The sequence below is a fragment of the Solanum pennellii genome, chromosome 9 (assembly GCF_001406875.1).
Source record: "Solanum pennellii chromosome 9, SPENNV200".
NCBI classification, from domain to species: Eukaryota; Viridiplantae; Streptophyta; class Magnoliopsida; order Solanales; family Solanaceae; genus Solanum; species Solanum pennellii.
Window position 1 is genome coordinate 61,697,384 of NC_028645.1, and position 21,510 is coordinate 61,718,893.

Here is a 21,510-nt window from a genome sequence, read left to right on the forward strand (position 1 = left end):
TATATATATATATATATAAAGAATTATCGGGTTACTAGTTTGTTATTTATTTTTTAAATATTGGGTTATTAGGTAAACTATTAACTCATCAACACTATAGTAATTTACAACTTTACCATACTTAAATATTATATATTAATCCTAATACACTACTTATTATTTTTGCCCTTTAGCCTTCTATTCACACTTCATAGTGATTTTGAGTTCATAATTTCACATTATATAAAACGTCTAAATCTAAAATAAGAATCTTAGTCCTCTTAATTACTCTATGTGTAACACTTGTATAATATTTTTATGTTAGTTATTATTGTTTCTATTTTATCAGTATTTGTACAATCACATTATTATTTTATCGCATCAAATTATTGGAGAAAAGTCATATATTTTAAAATCATTTATTATTGGTTAAACTGAAAATTGAACTTTTAAGGACCAAAATCGATTAAAAATATCTTATTGGTTTGATTTTTGTTTAGCATATTTAAAAACCAATAAACAGAACCTATAATACGTCAAACGAACCGAGCTGACATATGCACACTCCAGTAACCAGGGAACATAATATTAACAAATCAATCAAATTTCGGACTTAAACTAATTGTTTTAAAAAATTCTTAACACTGAACTCATTATATTTTAATGTTAACATTATGATATTTATTGAAATAATTGAGAGTTTTACACAAAAATCTATACATGAATTGAATAGTAAATTTCTATATGGGTATTTTTAGGGGTCATTCGGTTAACAAGATATACAAGGATGGAAAATGTAAAAATTACTTCTTTTCTTAGATGTTTGGGTCATTGCATTAAGAATTGAATATCAATGCAAAGATATATACGATCATTCCTTTTTATGACAATTATTCCCTATAACAATATTTCACCTATTATACACTTTAACAACAACATATTATTTGTAATCGCACAATGTGGAGCCTGTAGAGGGTAGAATATACAAAAATCTTACCCTTATATCTTTAACGAAGAGAGACTATTTTTGAAATACCCTCGGCCAATTCAATGTAGAATCAAAGTTTTATTCGGAAACAACATAAATTTTATGTTATATTATTATGTTCTCTTTATTAACATTTCGCTATAAAAACAAAAAGAAATTTCTAAACAATTGACATTATTATAAAGAGGTTTGACACATACATGATTTCTTGTCTTGTTATCGTTGAAGAAACTGAAGACATCTTGGAATGAAAGAGGAAGCCATAGAGAAGTAGTGGCAATGGCAATAAAGCCTTTTGGTTGGATAATTTCTTCATTTTTTCTAATTGAAATCCTATCTCCACGCCTTAATTTTGGTGAGATTGAAAAATCTCCACGGTTGTCTGTCATGCTTAGAATTTCAAAAAAACTCTTAACCATCCTTTGAGATACTTGTATCGTATTTTTTAGCCCTTCTGGATCATGAAACACTGAAAGTAAAATGAAATTTAAATATTACAATAACATATATATCTAGTATAATTTCACAAATGACGTCTGCAAAGGGTGGTCATATCTTGAGAAGCTAGAGGGATTGTTTTTGATAGATCCTCAATCAAGTAAAGTATATCCAAATTCAGATATGAAAAGCAAATACATAAGGATATAAAGGAGACAACATGTAATACTAAAAAGTAGAAATAAAATATTAGGAAAGTAATCATAACAATATTAATAAAGAAACAAGATAAGTGTGTCTTTTTTGTTTTTTGGAAAATAATTTTTTTTAGGAAATCTATTTTTATTTTCATATTTTTTTTTGAAATTACTAAATATATTTTCTATAAAAAATAAACTTCTATTGAAGATTGATAAAAAATATTAACATATTGGAAAGTATTTTGATGATATTTCTACATGTTAAAGGTAATAATAATATTTGAGTGTCATTAAAGCATTGATATAATACTCAAAGTTGAGATGATTGTAAAGAAAAATGACTTTACATGGAAAATGAGAGAAATGGTCATTTTTCCTGCTCCTTTGATTGGAATTTATTTTCTCTATAAATTATTTTCTTGACCAATCAATAAACATCAAATAATAAACAATTTTTTAATGGTTTAAATCATACCAAACACACCCCTTAAGGAAATATGAAAAGTTTAAAAAGGAGATGTTTCAAATTAAAAATTGTGAAAATTGTAAATAAAAATGACTTACGTAATTAAAAGAGTTATAATTTTCCGAGCCCATTAAAACAAAAAAAATTCACTGGTCGAACGTGTTTAAAGTACGTATTATATATATACCTCAAGGATTAAAAATTTTTAAAAGGTCATATATCAAACGTATAAACAAAGAAAAGAGATGGATCTGGAACCCCTTCAAGATTTTTAGGTTTTTAAGTAAAGCTGCCTTGAATTGATGAAAAATTTACAATTGATTCTTTTCTCACCTTATAAATTAAAATTCAAAAAAGTAGTTAATAAATAAAGGGAATATAAAATCAAACCTCCTTTGAAATCATGCCTGTTAGGGTATGTTGAACCCATTTGAAAATTAAATCTCTCACACATCCTTTGAAGTGTAACAATCCATCTTTTAGCTCCGTATGCTTCACTATCACACAACAAATCTCTAAAGATATGATTAACCTGATATTTTTCATATACTTGAACATGTTCCACCCAAGTAACCTGCAAGAGTAAAAATAATCAAGAAACAAGAATAAAAATAATTAACTTAGTTGGAAAATAATGAGGAAAGCGTGCTTGAAATTTGTGTTTTTTAGCAATGGATGTCATAAGGCAAGAATTGAAAAGGACCATATGAGGAGAAAAAATAATCCTCGCTCTTTTGATTCAAACGTCTGGGACATGAACAACAGTGTATAGGCCGGAGTTCAACATAAAAATGAAGACTAACAACTCTAATAGCATGTTAAAAGGATAGTTATTGAATCTAACTAAATCCTAAAATAAAACTTATCATGTTGTGTGGGATTTTCCAAGGTTATACACAAATGGAAAGATTATTTTCTAAAACAATATGAAGAAACTTAAATAGCCCCCTATGCAAGTCCGAAAGCTGATCATTTGGAGAATAAATTAACAACATAACATGACGACCCAAAATTAGATAAATCGAGAATAAAGATAGTTTGACTCTTTTATAATATTAGAAACAATAGACATCATGAAAGAGGCATAAGTACGAGTAAATTTGTACCTATTTAATATACCCTTTGAAAATAAGCTACATATAAATAGTGATATGTATGTTACCCATTTGACTTGTAGAATAAGGCCGCAATACTCAAACCACTGTGAAATTTAGCTAGAAAGAAAGACTCTCTATGTATCCAATGGGTGCATGCTTATTTCATAAACAATAGGGGGGTTGAAACTGTCACATTACCTACTGCTGCTTTATTGGTAGTGCGAAAGACTTTGAGTACAAGAGATATGATAATCCCAAGGCAAGATGGGCAGGGTGAGTTGATGATGGACTTTGCAAAGGCACAAAAAGGAGGGAAGTTTTCTACCAAGAATATGAATAACTATATCATGCCTACTTTTCCAAGAGTAGAATGGAATAGTATTACTTTGCAACGAGGAGTACATCCAAGATTCAAATTCATTTTGTGGCTAGCTGTGCAGAAAAAATTAGCAATTGTTGAAAGACTTGAAAAGTTTTGTATTCAGGTGTCATCTGAATATGTGTTCTGTAGTAACAGAAAGGAAACCTTTGAACCTATTTGTTTTGATTGCCAAGTGACAAAGACAATATGACAAAGAATGTGCAACTGGATAGAAATCCAAAGAAGTATTCACGACTGAATCAAGACTAGTGTTTTTGTGAGGAATGAATATATCATTTAGAGAGAAAGAAACAAGATTAGCTTCTATCGAGTAAGACTATATGCTGATAAGGTCTTTAGAGAGATTGTACTGCATATTCATCTAAGAGGACAACACAAGGTAAGATGGAAATCTATTCTACAAACACTATATAAGTATCCTTAGAGTAGCATTTACTTTGTAATAGATTAGTTTCTTGATTTATTTTATGTATGAGTAGGAAGTTAGGTGGTTAGAAGAGAAGCTGTTATGGGTGTTTCTATGTAAGGATTTGTTAGTACATGAAAATCCTTGTGATTAAAAAATAAAATAAATTTCAAGAACAAATGCATGATAAGACTACATACAATTGACCCCAGTAATATGGACCACGTGTATAGAGGGAGCTTAATGCGCATAATTTTCCTATTATATAAATATTGATATAGAGAGAGGATATGATTCTTACCTTACTTTGGCCGTTGCCCATATCTTGAATTGCACAACCAGATGGGAACTTCCAAGAATAAGAAGGTACACCACTCTGAATGTCGTTGAATATATCATATGAAATATCCACCATGATCCATGATGTTGCATCAAGTTGTCTACAACAACGTATGAAGAAAAATTCTCTAGCTTCTACTAGGGGAGATAAAATATGCAACTTTTCATACATCTGAATTCAAGAAACAAAAAAAAAATTGATCATTTTATGAGTCAATTTCAATATTGATTTAATTTCTAGGGAAAAAATTTAAAAGATGGATTAATATTTTACCAATTGCATAGAGCCTCCCCAAATACCAGAATCAAGAACTTCAATAGTCTTAGCTTTTGTGACTATAGTAGGAAACAAGTTCATCCATTTGACCTACATATAAAAAACAATTTCTTTTAAGCATATGAATGATTCTTTAACAATAAGAATGACAACTATGTCTAAAAATAAGTACTGATTGTCCATGTTCATCACTCCATATAAACTCATCTTAATCAATATTGTATGGGAGAAAATTTAAAAGTGAAATGGTATCAACCTATTGAGAAATAGCCATGTTTTGGAATTCATGACATTGAGTTAGATTTAAAAATATCATGACAGTTTCTTAGATCTCTCACTTTCTCAAGTTTGAAATCCATGATATTGGCATGGTATGTTTCCACATGAGAAGTAGTAAGTTTCCACATCGTATATATATATATATATACATATATNCAGTCATTGACACAATTCCACAATCCTTTGATAATTCAATTCGACCTGTTGATGTTTGGGGAGGTAGAACTTGATTTGAAAATTTTCTTCCATAAATCTCACGATGAATAAAACACCGCCTATCACTTGATCAATCTACCCAAAATGGATCATTCATCTTCCAAAGTTCAACCATTTCATTCATACAAGCAACAACAGTCTCAAACATAATTGTTTGCTGCCTACTATCATGATTACATTCATCATGTTCTTGTGGTGATGGAGAAATCATTGAATGTGCATGAATATTATTGTTATTATAATTGTTTTCTTTACGAAGAGGAGGATATCTAATGGGAGAGCCACATATGTCTTGGTTCAACAAACTTCCATCAGATGAATTTGAAGATGATCCAAGAGTTGATATTTGTTGTGCCAAATTTGAATCCATCACAAAAGGTCTTCCAAAAACATGTGAGATGAGATTTGATACTTTTTCATCCTGAAAAAATAAAATTTAAGTTAATTTACTTAAAATAATAGGTACGTATCTAAATAAACATATTTGAGAAGTGTATAATTTGCTATTAGTGTATATAATTTAAATTCTTTCAATCAATTAATTGATTGTGAGATCAAGATTATCTCTCTTGTCAAGGGAGGTGCAACTCATATGCACGGGGCGGAAACCAATCTAAGATATAATTTAACACATTTAACACTAGTGTAAATCTCAATAAAAAGAGAATCACTTTGTTTAACATACTATCACAACCCTAACAAGGTTTGAGCTCATCTATCCCTAAGACCCTTTGTTAGGGATAGATGAATCTTATCCATACTATCACAACCCTTGGTAGTAGGATTCAAAAGATTAATTGTTGTATTTATAAAATTATTGATCCAGAGATAATATTTATTTGATCTGACTCCTTCATTTTTTATTATAAGTTATGTTCTAATACCTTAAATTCTGGATTAATCCATCAAGTTCAAACCATGAATTTGCCTCGTCTTTGTTATATATAAGTAATTCTTTTCAGGATAAAGAGAAAAATTAACATAAAAAATAAAATAAATAGTATAAATAGAAGGTTTAATTACTTGTTCTGTCAACCATTGATTTTCCGTTTTCATATTTTCTAAATTACGTTCTCTTTCTTCTTTTCCAATTGGAAGTCCATCACATTTTTTGGACACATAATATTCTTCATTGCCTCTTTCATTGCCTTATATTCACAAAGAAATCTTTCTTTTTATTTTCCAAGAGCATTGTTAATGGATGTCTCAATTTAGTCTAATGAAATATATATAACAAAAATTAATCACATATCGAATAACAATACAAACTTAATATAACATATAGGTAACTAAATAATTGTACAAATAATTATTATTTTAAATTTTTACTTCACAAATAAAGGATCAATAGTGCACATTCCAATAAATTGAAAATTTTATGTATTGAGCAAGATATTACTTGTATCAAAATTAGAATATTATAATAATTGAAGGACAAAAAATGCTACTTAGACTTTTTATAATGCTTGAAAAATATTTTTTCCATCCATCTTTGCTTAAAAGTTCAAAATTCCATTCTAATTTGAACCACATACACATTCTTCCTCGTATAAGAAATATATTTTAAAGAATTTTTACATAGGTGAAAAAATTAATCCATGAAAATTTAGTTTGCTCAACTTGCCTAAATTTAAGTAGTTCTGAACCACATATTATCTGAATCACTACTACTACCCATAGCTCCCACAACTAAAAACTTCTCTATGATATCCAGAGTACTGACAAAATTCAAGCTTCACCATTTTATCCTCGGTTTGTTACCTATTATCCTCTTCTTCCTCTCCTTTAAATTAAAAAATCCAACAGATTGAGTTAGTATTAGGTCGTTAAATTCTCACTCGGGATAACCAACAGTCTTTATAAAGAACTTTATGTTCCTTCCTAAGAAGCAAATAGTCTATATGAGTTTTATCTACCGTGCTATGGAAGGTGACCAAGTTCTCCCCCTCCTTCAAGAAACTCAAATTGACTACCACCAACCCAAAAGCTCTTGAAAAATCCATAAGTGAGACTCAACATTCTTGTCCCTGAAACTGAAACCTCCATACTAATCACTACACCACATTGCAGTAGACTCGATGTGACCATTGAAATATCCTTCTATGAATAACTTCTTTGTATTTGAAACACCTCCACCCACCTCGTCCAAATCCTCCCAAAAAATCTTCTAGTCCTCCTTGTCCAAGACAATTTGCAGAGCGTAAGCACCAACAATGTTCAAACTGGACCCTCCAATTACTAACTTAATCATCATCATCCTATCATTGATCATCTCTACCTCAATCACTCCCTCCCTAAGCTCACAATCCGCTAAGATGCCTCCTTTATTCCAAATCGTTACACCTTTCGAGTAGCACAACTTATACTTGTCCATATCACATGCCTTCTATTCTTCTCATTTGGTTTCCTGGATACAACTTATATTTCCCTTTTTGAGAATCTTCACTAGCTCTATGAAATCTCCTATCAAAGACCATACTCTTATTATAGATGTGATAAATATAGTCATGTTAAGGAAATAAAATTGTTTGGTAATTGAACAATTAACGAGAAAAATAATTTTTTGATAGAAGTTGAAAAATTGGGTTGTGGTCTATTTTAAGCCCAACCCAGCCCAAATAATTTATTCATCCGCTCATTTATTTATATAAACTATTTTAACTAGCCTGGACTTCATTCAATTGGTCCATTTAATATTTCAAGATTTCCTTCATTCATCAAATAATCTTGAAAAGGAAATCATTAGTTTTGAGTGGCAAAACCAAATTTTTCTGACTTTAAATTCTCAAAACCTAGAAGGAATTCAATTTTTTGTCCATTTTGTAATTCCTTGCTAATTATTGAACTTGCGAGGGAGTTCATGCACTTTGAATTATTTAAAATGATTGTATTATTGATTTTATTAAGCAACAACTTAATTGACTTAGATGTTAGATAATGAAAATAATTTAAATGAAAAGAAATTTCTTTAATAAAGTTCATATATTAATGAGAGAACATACTTTCAAATCTATTGATTAATTGAACATGGAAAATCAAATTAGTGATTTAGGAAAACTATATAGAAATTGAAAAGTGAAATAATCTATAATGTAATTTATTATACGCGGCCCGGGGGTGGGTGATAGTGGAAGTAAATAACTTGATTATTAAGAGAAATAAATTATCTTATTTATTCACACATTCTAACAACTTAAACAAATATAGAGAAACAATTTACCAATAGATCACTACTTTCCATTAAATTGATTCAACTTTTGTCATTACTTTTTCTAGATTTTTGAAAATTTAAATGAAAAAAATATATTAATTTTTTGTTGTGCGTAAACAACAACAACAACAACAACAACAACAACAACAACAACAATATCCAATCAATTAAGTACAATTGACAATGTATAATAGAATTAAATAATCAAAATTACCTTTGCTTGAGCCCTTCTGTTTTGGAACCAAAACTTGACCTGTTTATGGTCAAGCCTTGCTTCCCTACCCAATTGTTTTTGTTGATCCTCATCTGGATGCGGGCATTTCTTGAAGAATCTTCATTCAAAAATTCATGAAGAGAAAATATTATTGATCATTTTTTTAAAAAAATAAACCAAAAAATGAAAATAACAAAAAAAAATGTCATAAATACATGGTGGATTGACAAGTATTTCTCCATCATTAATTAGTTCTTAAGTTCAAGCATTGGAACTAAAACTTTGGTAAGGAACGTTTAACCCTAAAATGGGACTTGATTCCTCACTTGAATTTGAATTTGTCGGGCCCTAGATCAACTACCAGATACTCACTAAAGATTTAGGAGTAGTAAGTACTCTTTTATCCTTAACTAGAAGCCTCGTGTTGAGTCATGGGACAAGAGTTGTCCCCATTGATTGGGAGAGGTGTAGCCCCCCCCCCCAAAGTGAGACTTTGTGATGCAAATCTGAACTAAGCAGATCCTAAAGTGTGATTTTTCAATGCAAATCTAGATTAGTCGGTCCCAAAAGATAGATTTTTTATGTGATCTAGATTAGTTGGGCCCTAAAATGAAATTTCTCAACACAAAGTTAAATTAGTCATACATAAAAAGGGGTATCAAACATAACGAGAAATAGATTGTTTGTGTTTTTGGTGCAAAAATTAGAAAAACATTGAACTTTCACGAACTCATCTTCTTATGCTAAAGTCATAATGAATAAACCAGTTCATTTATAATGATGTATATATAACAGATTAACCATCAAAATAAATTATTTCAAACCATTTAGCAACTCAACAAAAAAACAGGAAATGTGAAATCAGAAGTACAAATCTTTTATTAGATGTAGTGGACATGTGGGGAACCAAAATAAAACCAAAAGAAAAATCAATAAAAATAAATAAATATCAATTGATGCACAAAAAATACATAAAAAAAGAAAATCAAATATTCTATCACTAATGAAATTTAATTTTAGTACTGACGCAGTTTAAGAAAATAACATCATCTCTTTGAACAAACAAAAAAATTGATCAGATATATCTGAAGGATCAAAATATTTTTTTTTTTAAAAAAAGTTGATCTTACGCATCAAGTCTTTGAATTTGTTCCATAGAATGTTTGTGGTATTGTCCATGCCTTTCCGATCTTTTTTGCGAATTTGATGATTTGTATTGAAAAATTATTTACATTTCCGAAACATAATTTTGAAAGTAAAGAGGAGATGTCTGGTATATTTTATTTAACATGAAAATGAAAAATTATGTGTAAAAAGAATAAAATATGGAAACACTTGAACTTTATAGCAATTCTACCATTTCAATTCTTAGTTTGTCGTTAAGCAAAAATCTTTCTCCATTACTTCGGTAGATGTAACCTTGATTTTTTGTTTCTACTTTTAAAAAATGATACATTTAAATATTTTACAATAACATAGCTATAATATTTTTTTCATTTTTAATATTTAAACTTTACATATTTTCTTATTTAAAGAATGATGTTGAAACATCATAGTACCCCCAGAGATTGGCTAGGAAGAAGAGAAGTCTAGTTACTACCAAAGCCATTGAAAATCTTTGGTTGACTTTGTAATTGTACCGTCTGAAGGTGTAACAAACCTTTATACTATTAAACTAAAAAAGGTTAGTACATTTTATTACTAAGACATTATTTGAAAAGACAGTTGTAATATATTTCTACAAGAGTATCATTAGTTTGACTATTTTATTATTATATGGTGAAATATTAATGAAAAAAGATGTATAATATACCATAACATGAAAAATCTGTTAAAAAAAATATGATTATTATAGTAAACGTTGTAAATCGGTTGTTCAGTAAATGGAGAGGCCCGTCTATATTAATTTTTCATTATGTACTCAAATAATAGAATGAAAGAAAATACAAGTGGTTCATAGGGACTTAATAGCAAATATTATGACATGCTACATGGATGGAAAGGTGAAAGGAGAAACCGTCAAAACGGAAGATGTGAAACGGTAAGGTAAGTTCTGTTATAATTGTTTTCCTTTTATTTGAATATTCAGTCTGGCTACTTATCTAAAGTACACTCACATTCATCAATTTTTCTAACAACATTTACAGTTTAGAATGAAGGTTTTAGATGAACCTTCAACATTTAATATTTTTTTTTGTCATTCATTACAATTGAGATTTTGTGATGGTCATTAGCAATCGAATTAGAATTTAGTTGCTCTTATTTTTTCCTTTTCTCCGGTCTTTCAACAAAAATGATTAACGTATCATTTGTTTTGTATATTTCAAAAACTATCAAAAGTGGTTTTGTTGATTTTAATTATCACTTATTTGGTAATATTATTTTTTATTTCCTTAAAGTGTAATTCCTATATGAAAATTTAGGAAATTTATCTTTAATTGCATTTTTACTTCCATGAGAGAAAACGTAGTATGTGTTGATTTATTGGGGATGTAAGAAGAGACATCTTCAAAGATTTAGAAAACTTTAAAGTAGATGTTCAACCATAAACCAATGTAGTAATCGAGTTAATAGTAAGTTATTACAAGTAACTATAACCTCTTGCAAAGGCATCATGGCAATTACATTATTTTTAGAAAAAATTCTTATTAAATTGAAGGTTGGAGTTATAGAAAAGAAAAGGAGAATCTTCAAATCTGAGAAGGAATCTGCAGTACAGAAGCGCAAAAGAAATGGACACCACAATCTAGATGAGAGTGAGACTCCAAAGTTTCTTGATGATGTTTGGAACAAGTTTATGGACATGGATAACCGACACAACAACCATATAACTCTTGTTAATAGATATATTATTAATTGCGGCTATACAAAAATACACCACTGAAAAACATATAGATATTTATGCACACAACTTTTATTGCTAAATATAAAAGTCGCATTGCATCCTATTTAATGAAGGTTAGTTTTTTATATTCATTCTATCGCTTGGTCATAGAATTTACAGATATAAGTATCTAAGTTTGATGAAACTTTTATATATTTGAATAAACTACTTTCATTTATAGATTATGGGTTCCATCAAAAAAATGAAGTTGACAAAATAGTGGATGAGAGTATCGATGAAAAGGAGATTGGTCCATGAACGTATAAATACTCTCATTGATGAAGAAAATGGTGAACAAGATGGTGACAAGGAAAAATTGACTTAAAGCTTGCAAAAAAAAAAAAAGAGGGAAGAGTTGGCTATATGATGTTCACATTATGAAGATCTAGGAAACCCCTCACCAAATACGTTCAACAAGCACATCTGAGTTCTTTATTTAGTACTTGCACATTTACTGTTATTTACTTTTGTTTGTAACCGATAGAACATGAATATTTTTCATTATTTTCTATGTCCAATTTAGATTTTATACATTTAACAAATGAGTAGTTTCATCTTTATATAAAAACAAGTTTAACGTATTCTTCGGATTTAGTTTAAACTTGATATAAAAATCACTTTAAGGTATGTGTTTCTATTTATGTCTATGTCACTTAAATTTCATATATTTTCATTTGCGGTGAGATTTTTACAATGCCTCTATCACAAACACCAATTCTCCTTCCTACTCTGAGGCCGGTAAATCTTTTTTTTAGTATTCGTAATTTGGACTTCAATTTCAAACTTTTGTGAGATTTCCTTCTCATAAACTTCATAGATATGTTATTTATGCATAAGAGGTTGAAACTGGACCTACATTATGACAAAAAGTCTAATTATACTTTACATCCTTCAATTTAGTTAGAAATTTTAAAGAGTGATTCAAAACGATCAATTGAATTGGGACATTGATAGTTTAGTAGATTTAGTCTTTTGGTCTATGTTAAGTAGTTCCATATATTTACTCAAGATTCATTAGTGTTGTCGCATAGTTCGTTACTTGAAATGTATTTTCGGATTAGTTGTTTACATCTTAGTATATAAATCATGTGGAATATATATATTTTGTTATTTACATAACTATTGGAAAACTATATGCACAATGAAAACATATCAGAATTACACCACCTACGTGAATAATAGACAACATATAATTTAATCTAGAAAATATATAATATTGTATATCACATAAACTATTTCAGATTTAATTCAAGGATTAAATCTTCAAGCATGATAAGATACCTTCAATCAAATCCACAAGCTATAACCTTCAAATGAACCAACAAGCTAGTCCACAAATTTAACGGCAGTTCTGCCGTCTTCTACAACGATACCAAGTTTACTTCCAAACTCTCTCAATAATAGGGTGGCAAGTATGATATCCAAAACATAACTTTTCAAGGTTTAAAATAACTCTATTTGTACAGACATCTTCCTAGTCCAAGGAGAAGGAATACCATGTATTTCCTTAGAATAGAAAGACATGTACATCTCCCTTTCTTTACAAAAGAAAAATTCATGTCCTTCTCCCTGTCCTTAGAATAAAAAAAGTGATATGCTTCTCCCTTTCCTCTTGAATAGAGCAAAATACATATTTCTCCCTTTACTCAATAAAAAAAAAATACATACTTCTCCGTTTTCACTTTAGAATAAACTCTGATATCTAGTTTAATTTGAGCATTGTTGGGATTACATAATTACTGAGATTTTCAATTATGGAAATAATTCCAAATAATTCATTTGAATTATTCTTACTATAATAAATTCAAAATTTATTCAACTACATATTTATAATTACACTCCGTTATTTATATTTAGAAACTACCCATTAAACACATTTGTAATTCCCCATATACGAATGTAGATACTAATTAATAAATTAAATTGCCAACAAACTTCATTAAATTCTCAATTTACTTTCGAGCACTGCTTAATTTAAATCATGTGCGGATTCATCTATCCACTTGCAAGGTTAGACATGATGATTAATTTTTAGCTTTTCAAAAAGTAATATCATCAATCTCTATATCGAAACGTGGATTCGGTCAACTAACTTATTATTTTATCAATATCAATATCATCATCCAATCAATGAGGAAAATTTTTGAGCTAAGACTTGAACCATCCTTCGTAGTAAGTGAGTTTTTGCCAAGGTATTTAAAATTTCTTAAGTATTAAGATCAACCGGTAGTACATTGAGTTCCAAAAAGAACTAACTTGAAAATAGGAAAAATCTGAAATTTGGAGAATTAAGTTTGAGGTTTGGATCAACTTCAAACGACAATGACTCCCAACACAGGATGACGTAAGTGTGCGACAACATACCTTAGGAAAGAACTTTGAAGTTATATTTCTAATTCCACAAAGTTTGCTATATTTTGTGTTTGGATGAGTAAGATATGACCTTCTAAAGCTAGCTGTCCAATAAAGCGTTCGTCGAGATTCTTGCGTCTTGTTGCGGAATTTTGCCATGGATTGAATTCCTAAGAGGTTTGTAATCTTCCATAGTGTTGGGTTTGTTTACCCACACGCAAATCATCTTATTTTCAGCACAAATGTATTGTTGAAGTTGAAAATTTTGAGTTCTTAATGAGTTCTTGATAGATATTCTTGAAGTTCATTCTAAATCTTGTTGTGTTGGGGTTTTGATTATTTCTTGAGATTTAAGTGAGTGTTTTGTGGGTTTTAATTAGTATATTAGAGTAAACTTAGTTAAAACAATTTAAACCTAGTGATTGGGTAAGAAACTGTTCGATTCTAGGCGAGTTAGGCTGAGAAAACGAGCAAGGAAATTCATCAAATTTTATGGGTTGGGGCCTGGCACATCAGAGCTCCCCAAACCATCCTCTTAAGTGTAGGGGTTGGCGCCCCGCTCCACTGAGTGCTATAGGGTCGGCTTCCCCATACAGTTTGTCTTCGGTTGCTTCATTTGAGTTCGTTTAAAGTGTACCTCCACTCGCTTTCGATTCAAACTAATCTAAGCTACTTCTAAACACCTAAAATCATTCCTAACATGATAATAACCTTGAAATTAAAGTTTAAATTTAAGTTAGAGTTCAGAGATAAGTTTTGAGAATTCTTCCGAGCATCCTAAGAAAATCGCTTTGATTCCTTTTGTGGACTCTTCTACAACTTCTAGTAAATCGTTTCAAGAGTCAAGAAAGTGAGTATGAAAATGAAGATAATGTATTCATGATTCTACCTTGTCAAATGATATCCTCCATGTTATGAACCAAAACTCTTGAATTCATAATTGACATTCAATAGAGAGTTAACGGTAGGGTTCTAGAAAGCCTCAAGTTCAATTGTGAATTTTTGAGATCTTTCATTGATTTGAACTATGTTTTGAGGAAGTAAAGAAGAGAATAATAAGAGTCATATACATGAGTTCCATGTAGTATGTAGACCTTAGAGTCGAGTCGTACATGCCCATAAATTCTGCATGGACTCCACAAATTGAGTATATTTGAGAGGAGTAGTATCTTCAAATTCTACGTCTTGAGTAATAAGTTTCTAACACATTTGATTTTATATTTCTAATAATGGGACTATAACATAATGACCATGAAGTCTTTGAGTTGAATTGTTCATGCCCATAATTCCGCATGAACCGTATAAATCAAACAATATTGAGATGAGAAGTGTCTTTGAGTCTTTGAGTTGAGTAGTTCATGCTCATAATTCCACTTGAGCCCTCCAAGTTGAACATCATGAAATCATCCATAAACATGAGATCATGAACCTTGAATTCATACTTCAATTCATGGAAAGTTAAGAGTCAAGTCTAGAAGTTAAGGAGCAAGTTAAAGAGAAGTATATAAAGCTTTCAAAAGTCTTTCACCAACGTTTTAACTTTGCTTAAAGAGTTAAGCTTAAAGCTGAGTAATGAGTAAGAGTGAAGTTCGTTTCTTCATCGATAATATGGGAAATAATTATTCCCAAGAGTAAATTGTTTTTATATTAAAGATGATAAGAAATTGAGATTTCCGAAATAGTTTTAACATGCTTTCACATTTGAGCAAGAAAGGGAACATCAATTCCAATAGAGCTTTTAAGTTAAGTTATAAGTAATTATATCAAACTAAATAAAGAATTTTTTTTTTTGAAAAACATATGAGCTAAGTACAATTTGGGAGTAGTATTGAGCACCGATATAGGGTGCGAGTTCAGATTACTCAACTCTCGAAAAAACATGTAGCAATCATGGGTAGTAAATGATCATACTATTTAGATGACTGCTTAATATGCTTTTAGAATAAGATAGTAAATCCACTAAGCTATACATTCTCTGTGATGACAAAGTATATGATAGTTCTAGCTGTGGGGCAACACGATGTATCACGACTTTCAATTAGAGAAACTCCAACAGAAAGTATATTGCATTATTATATCAGTAAAGTTGAATTTTTATTGCATTTTCTTTAACAAACTAATTTCTTTTACTTTTTTCATAAAGATTTCAGTATATAGTGTCTTTTACTATTACATTATCCTTGAGTATCATGAGTAGTATATTTCATATCGAGTATCATATCTTTAATCTTGAATATCTAATCTCTGAGTTGAGAATTTTATCCTTGAATATATCTGAGTTGAGTAAGTTTGATTAGTTTTGGGTATCCTTGAATATTCCTTGAGTTGTGTAAGTTTGAAAAAGAGGTAAGCGTGTTTCCATTTTTATCATGTTCATGCTTACATTTGTGATTTTTAATTCCCCTTACATGCTCGTACATTCCATGTATTGGAGCAATTTGTCCTGCATCTTCTCAAGATGCAGACATAGGTATTTAGGATAATCATCAAAAACTTCGTTGATACATCCGAGAGTTCGAGTTAGCTCTGGCAAGCCTCCTTGCTTCCATAAGATTTCATTTACCTTTCAGTTATATTAGTTATAGGATGTCATGGAACTGTTCTCGACTTCCATCCTTATCAATTAGAGTCTTCTTAGATAGTCAATATAGTTAAGACGTTTGTATTATTCATTTATTAAATGTTTTAAAGACATAAGTTGCCTATTTTATGGTGAGTTGAACAATTTATTTTTGTTCACATTTTATTTTGAGTTAAAGATTGTATTTAAGTTTTCATGAAATTTTATTCAGTTTTAAACATTGTATGCTTAATGTTAGTCTCTCGCTTGTAGTCAGCTAGGATAGTGGTTCGCTTGGGGACGAAGTGGTTCTCAAGTGCCGGCCACGTCTAGGGTGTAGGCTTGGGTCGTGACACAATTATTCTATCAGATAATGGACTCATCAGCTCTGTAGAGAGGTATATGTACTACAATCAAATTGAAATGACTTTCTATACTTTTCAAGATGCTATTTCACTTGTCTTTAAATTTTGAGTTTATCAAGACATTTTCACTTACAAAACATCAAAAATATGTATTCATATAATGATTAACCTTTGGAAAATCTTCGAATACTCAAATTCACCTCTTTTGTGAATGACCATCTATTTCACAAATAAGAAAAGATTAATTCTAACGTATCATTCACTGACTTTCTTTCCTTTTTATGAAGAAATGTCTCTTATTCAATTTTCTTTCGAAACATGAGTCACATGTTAGTAGTAACTTTCAGTTAATCTTTATGTCCATTTTGAACCAACTTCAAAGTTAAAAAAAGAATAAATGATGCAGACTCTATTGTACAAACAAGTTCCATTCAATTTAAAAGATATTTTGTCTTTTGAGATAGATTAATATTAAATTCATGAGAAAGAAATTTTGTGCATCTATATACAATAAGAGATGACATACTTATCAAATTCAAAAGAGTTATAAGAAAAAAAATATTAAGTGACCATCTCTTATTTAGATAGAAACATAAAACTTCATTTTACATAAACATATATAATGCAATTTTTTCTATTAATATTTTCTCTATATGAAAGAAATAGTTGAGTAGTGTTACATGAATTCGTAAAGTCTATTGAGAATTTGAGGTATAATATTTAATAGATCATAATATCTCGAATAATCCTAAATACAAAATTCAGGCTTCTTTTAAACATTTATATCCATGCATCTTGAATAGTCCGTCGATGGGATTGGAGAACTAATCATGCAATACTCATATACAATGACCAATATTCAATCCTTAATATATACAAATCTAACTCGGATGAAGAGTCTATTGTTACTTTGATTTAAACGAAAATCACCCTAGGTACATTGATTCAATCATATATCACTCAGTTTAGGAGAATTAAAACAAATTACCAAAACTAGAGATTAAATACATAGCGACTTGTATTAAATTAATCCGACATGGAGGAAGGTCAAAGCCAACAAATAAAACTAATACTTCCCTTTTATTTAATCTTGGTAATCAAAGGAGGGGTCCCTATACCAAAATTTACCAAAAACTCATATAACCATTAAAATGGAATATTTTTTATTAGGCCATTATTATGAATTTACCAAATTTCAAATCAATTAGAGTCCTTTTTTTAAAATCTCAAAATTATGTTTGTCACGACTCAGACAATCGTGATTGACACCCACACTAACCCTCCGGTTGTAGAACGATGTATACAAGTTAGCTAACAAACTTAATAAAAGATACTGACAGAAGCAAGTTAAATGCCAAAGTAAGAAATAGAGTTCCCATAAACTACAAATTAAATTTTAATAACAACTAACTTATGGAAGTAATGCCTAGAACATGAAAGTCAATGTATCAAACCATCTAAAATTGAACCATATGTCTAAACAAGAAGGGTTAGAACCCCAAACTAATGAACTAATTAACTAAATAGAAAAGTCTAAGTCCAAAATGTGGACATAGACGAAATGAGGCCTCTTTGCAGCTCAGAAGAATTGGCTTACCCTTGAATTATATATCAATGATTATTGATCTTGTAATCGAGGTTTGTCAATAGCTGTCTGAAGATGCCCTGTGCTAAACAAGAAAGAACAAGTTCATTATCATTACAAAAACATAGTGTATTGGTAGGATCACACGACTATCCCACTAAGTGCAACATATAAAATCCATTACAACAATATAATAACATGAATGTACCGAACATATAGAATATTATCAACATTTACGAACAACTTATAGTTTCACCTTTCCCAAGATACAAAGTAATAACAAATCATTGTCCTCACATGGAACTGAAACCCAAACTACTAGCATACAGGAAAGTAGTAATGGTCCATTATTTATGTTGAAACATGGAAAACGATCCAATAATTATGGTGGAATGGTGCAACCGATCCAAGTAAGTGTGTAAGAATGCGACACTCGACCAATTCAACAAGCCACAATCACAATGACAAGTATATTCTCAAGATCATATAATCATGTCATTATTCATGACATCTTTCATCTATCTCATTTAAAACAAGTGTGATCAATAATGAAACCTGCACATACATACATGTATCGAATAAGGCAAGAACAGACATAAATCACACAATCATAGAATTATAAGCATCACCTACCTTAAAACAAGCTTGAAAACCCTTAAGAAGTGTGATCCTTTCCTTTCTGGATTCAATCCTGTTTTTCTTGGTCTAGAAACAATACGGAATCAGTAAACCATCACTAAATACCTGGATTAATAATAAATTCTATAAAACCTAGATCATACCCATGATTCCCATAACCAGATTACGTCTATCGATCTTCACCATAATTTTCATATCAAAACCCTTCCCTTTCAAATATTACCCATTAGATTACGTTCTACGGATCTAAAAATGGATTCGGGGATTTGAAATCTTACCTTTAACCTCAATAATTATGAGAATTTTTCTAAAAAAGCCTTGGGTTCAATCCTAAGTCCTCAAGTTCAAAAATTGTGGAATATTTTTTTTTGGGATTTATTAAGACTTTAAGTCGCGTCTGACCCACCATGGCAGAACCAATCTTGCTACAGAGGCGCCACCCTAGCGGAAGAAATCCCGCCTCAGCGGCTTCCATTGAACTATTAAGCAAATTTTATAATTACAAGACCTCATTTCATAACACACCTTCCAACAACGACATTAAGAAACTACCCGTTCACGCTAAGATCAATTCTGGAGTTCTACTCGCCTGATTTAAATTTTGTAAAGTTGTATAGGTTCCTAAACGACTTATCTATCTAACCATATGATGAAATTCATTATTAGACTACCCAATTACTACCAGAGTTCCATAGACTTTAGTGACTATGATTTTATCCAAATTTGTACTAGGTTGGAAAATTCACAATTTCTATGAAAAAGGTTTTTGTAACATCTTGTAACTACTTGAAATAACTAAGAATAAGTTAAGAAGCCATGAATAATCATTTTTTTGATAATAAATAGAGAAATCTGGAAAATTTACAGATATTAAAAGTGAGTTTTTGAACTTTTTGCAATGACCATAACTTCCAGCTTAGGAGGAGTTAGGGTCAGTTCTTTATGTGGTTTGAAATACCTTTGGAATATTTTCCAATGGCGCTAAGTTTTCACATTTTCGATGTCGTATGAGGGAGATATGCCTTTCAGAAGTTGGGCTGTTGGACTGAGGAAAATTCAATCCGGATTTTTATAAGGGTAAAATAGTCTTTTCACCCTAGTATTCCTAATTCATTGTAGGGGTTTATTAGGGGTAAAAACAAGTCCCAATTCAATTTTAGCAATGTTAAGAATGCTTATGGATTCGGATAATAGAGGAGAGAAGAGGAATACAATAAATTCTTGAAGAACGCCAGGAAACGTTGCGTATATTTCGTCTGGGGTGATCCCTTCAAGGTATGTGAGATCTTGCTGTGTTGGATTTGTTCACCCACACACCAGCATGTTTAATTAATCAAGTGTGGTATTTATTGAATAGTTTTTTTTGATGTTCTTTATGAACAATTGTTGAATCCTTGTTGGTAGAGTTGCTGTGTACCGTTAGTTGTTTTGATTCGTGTTTCTGGGCTTTTTTACGAGTCTAAACTATTGGGTATTGAGTATATTAGTGATCATATGTGTTCAGGGGAAGATCTATAGAAGTTTGGGAGGTTTAAAGTTGAAAATTAGAGAAGAAAGGTCAAAAAACCCGTCTGACAGGCCTTGGGAAGTTGCTCCTACCAGAGCCCCTTAGGACAGACTCTGTCCGTCAGGATCTTGTGCCCCGCGCCTCTTGGAGCATCGGGATCACCTGGAGATCCCATTTCTCCCCCATCTTTTTGTATTAGTTCCTAAGTGATATACTTATTATTCTTAGTTTATTTCAACACTCTAAAGTACATCTAAACTTTATGAAATCGTCCATACATTTTAGAAGCAAGTAAAGCGAGTTCTTAAAGCTTTCAAGAGTCTTAAACAAACATTAATTTCCTTTATGTCTTAATCTACAAGTTGAGCAAAGATTAAAAAGTTGAGTCTAAATCTCAAAAGGTATAAGGGAACTAAGTTTTCACTAGAGTTAAGTTTCAACTAAAGCTAAGAGTAAAGAGTGAGTTCAATTCTCAAAAGATATAAGGGAACTAAGTAGTCCCTAAGAGTTACAAATGTTTTCACATTTTGAGAAAGAGAGGAAGATAGACTTCCGTAGAGGCTTTGGCTAGTTTTAGAAAATTGTAACTATGATTTCCATGAGAGCTTTGAAAGCTAAGTTTGAGCAATTACCTCAGACCAAGAAGAAGTTGTTTTAAAAACGTATGAGATAAGTATTTTGGAAATAGTATTGAACACCGATACGGGAACACGAGTTCATATCAACTCAACTCTCCGTAAACCATGTAGCCAACATAAACAGATAAAGGGTCATAAATTTTAGATGATTCCTTAGTTTTTTTAGGATAGACTAGTGGATCCACTTAGTACTTCAGGTTCTATATCAACGGCAAGGTATGGAGCGATCCTCTTGCAACGTGAGGTAAGACATACCATCGCTTTGGCTTATAGTGATGGTTGTCAGTTAGAGAATCTCCCACCAAAACTATATTACTTTCATATATGTAACGACCTGTTTAGTCGTTTTGAGCAGCAGATTTTATTTCTGGAAAAACTGTGTAAGTCGACGGAACCCACGACGGACCGTCATGGGCAGGACGGGCCGTCGAGGGGGTCTCGTTCCAAAAGACTTAGACTTCTGAAATTTGGGTACTGAAATCGACTCT

General features: G+C 30.7%; 1 protein-coding gene and 1 long non-coding RNA gene across 2 annotated transcripts in view; both read right to left on the reverse strand.

Moving 5' to 3' along the window:
- LOC107030867 (homeobox-leucine zipper protein HDG11-like) overlaps window positions 1-4,674 on the reverse strand; it is a 6,475-nt gene extending 1,801 nt beyond the window's left edge. Inside the window, exons 1-4 of the mRNA XM_027911900.1 lie at window positions 4,570-4,674; window positions 4,258-4,467; window positions 2,462-2,645; window positions 1,168-1,436 (exon numbers count right to left, since the gene is read on the reverse strand). Coding sequence (XP_027767701.1) covers window positions 1,168-1,436; window positions 2,462-2,645; window positions 4,258-4,467; window positions 4,570-4,653 — 747 coding nt within the window. The 5' untranslated portion in view covers window positions 4,654-4,674. The remainder of the gene's footprint in view (window positions 1-1,167; window positions 1,437-2,461; window positions 2,646-4,257; window positions 4,468-4,569) is intronic.
- A 372-nt stretch (window positions 4,675-5,046) lies between these two features.
- Window positions 5,047-8,963, reverse strand: LOC114073892. Its single transcript, XR_003574523.1, has 3 exons — window positions 8,708-8,963; window positions 8,493-8,610; window positions 5,047-5,488 (listed from the first exon to the last, which is right to left on the reverse strand). It is a non-coding gene; the product is annotated as an uncharacterized LOC114073892 (long non-coding RNA).
- Window positions 8,964-21,510: the final 12,547 nt, after the last annotated feature.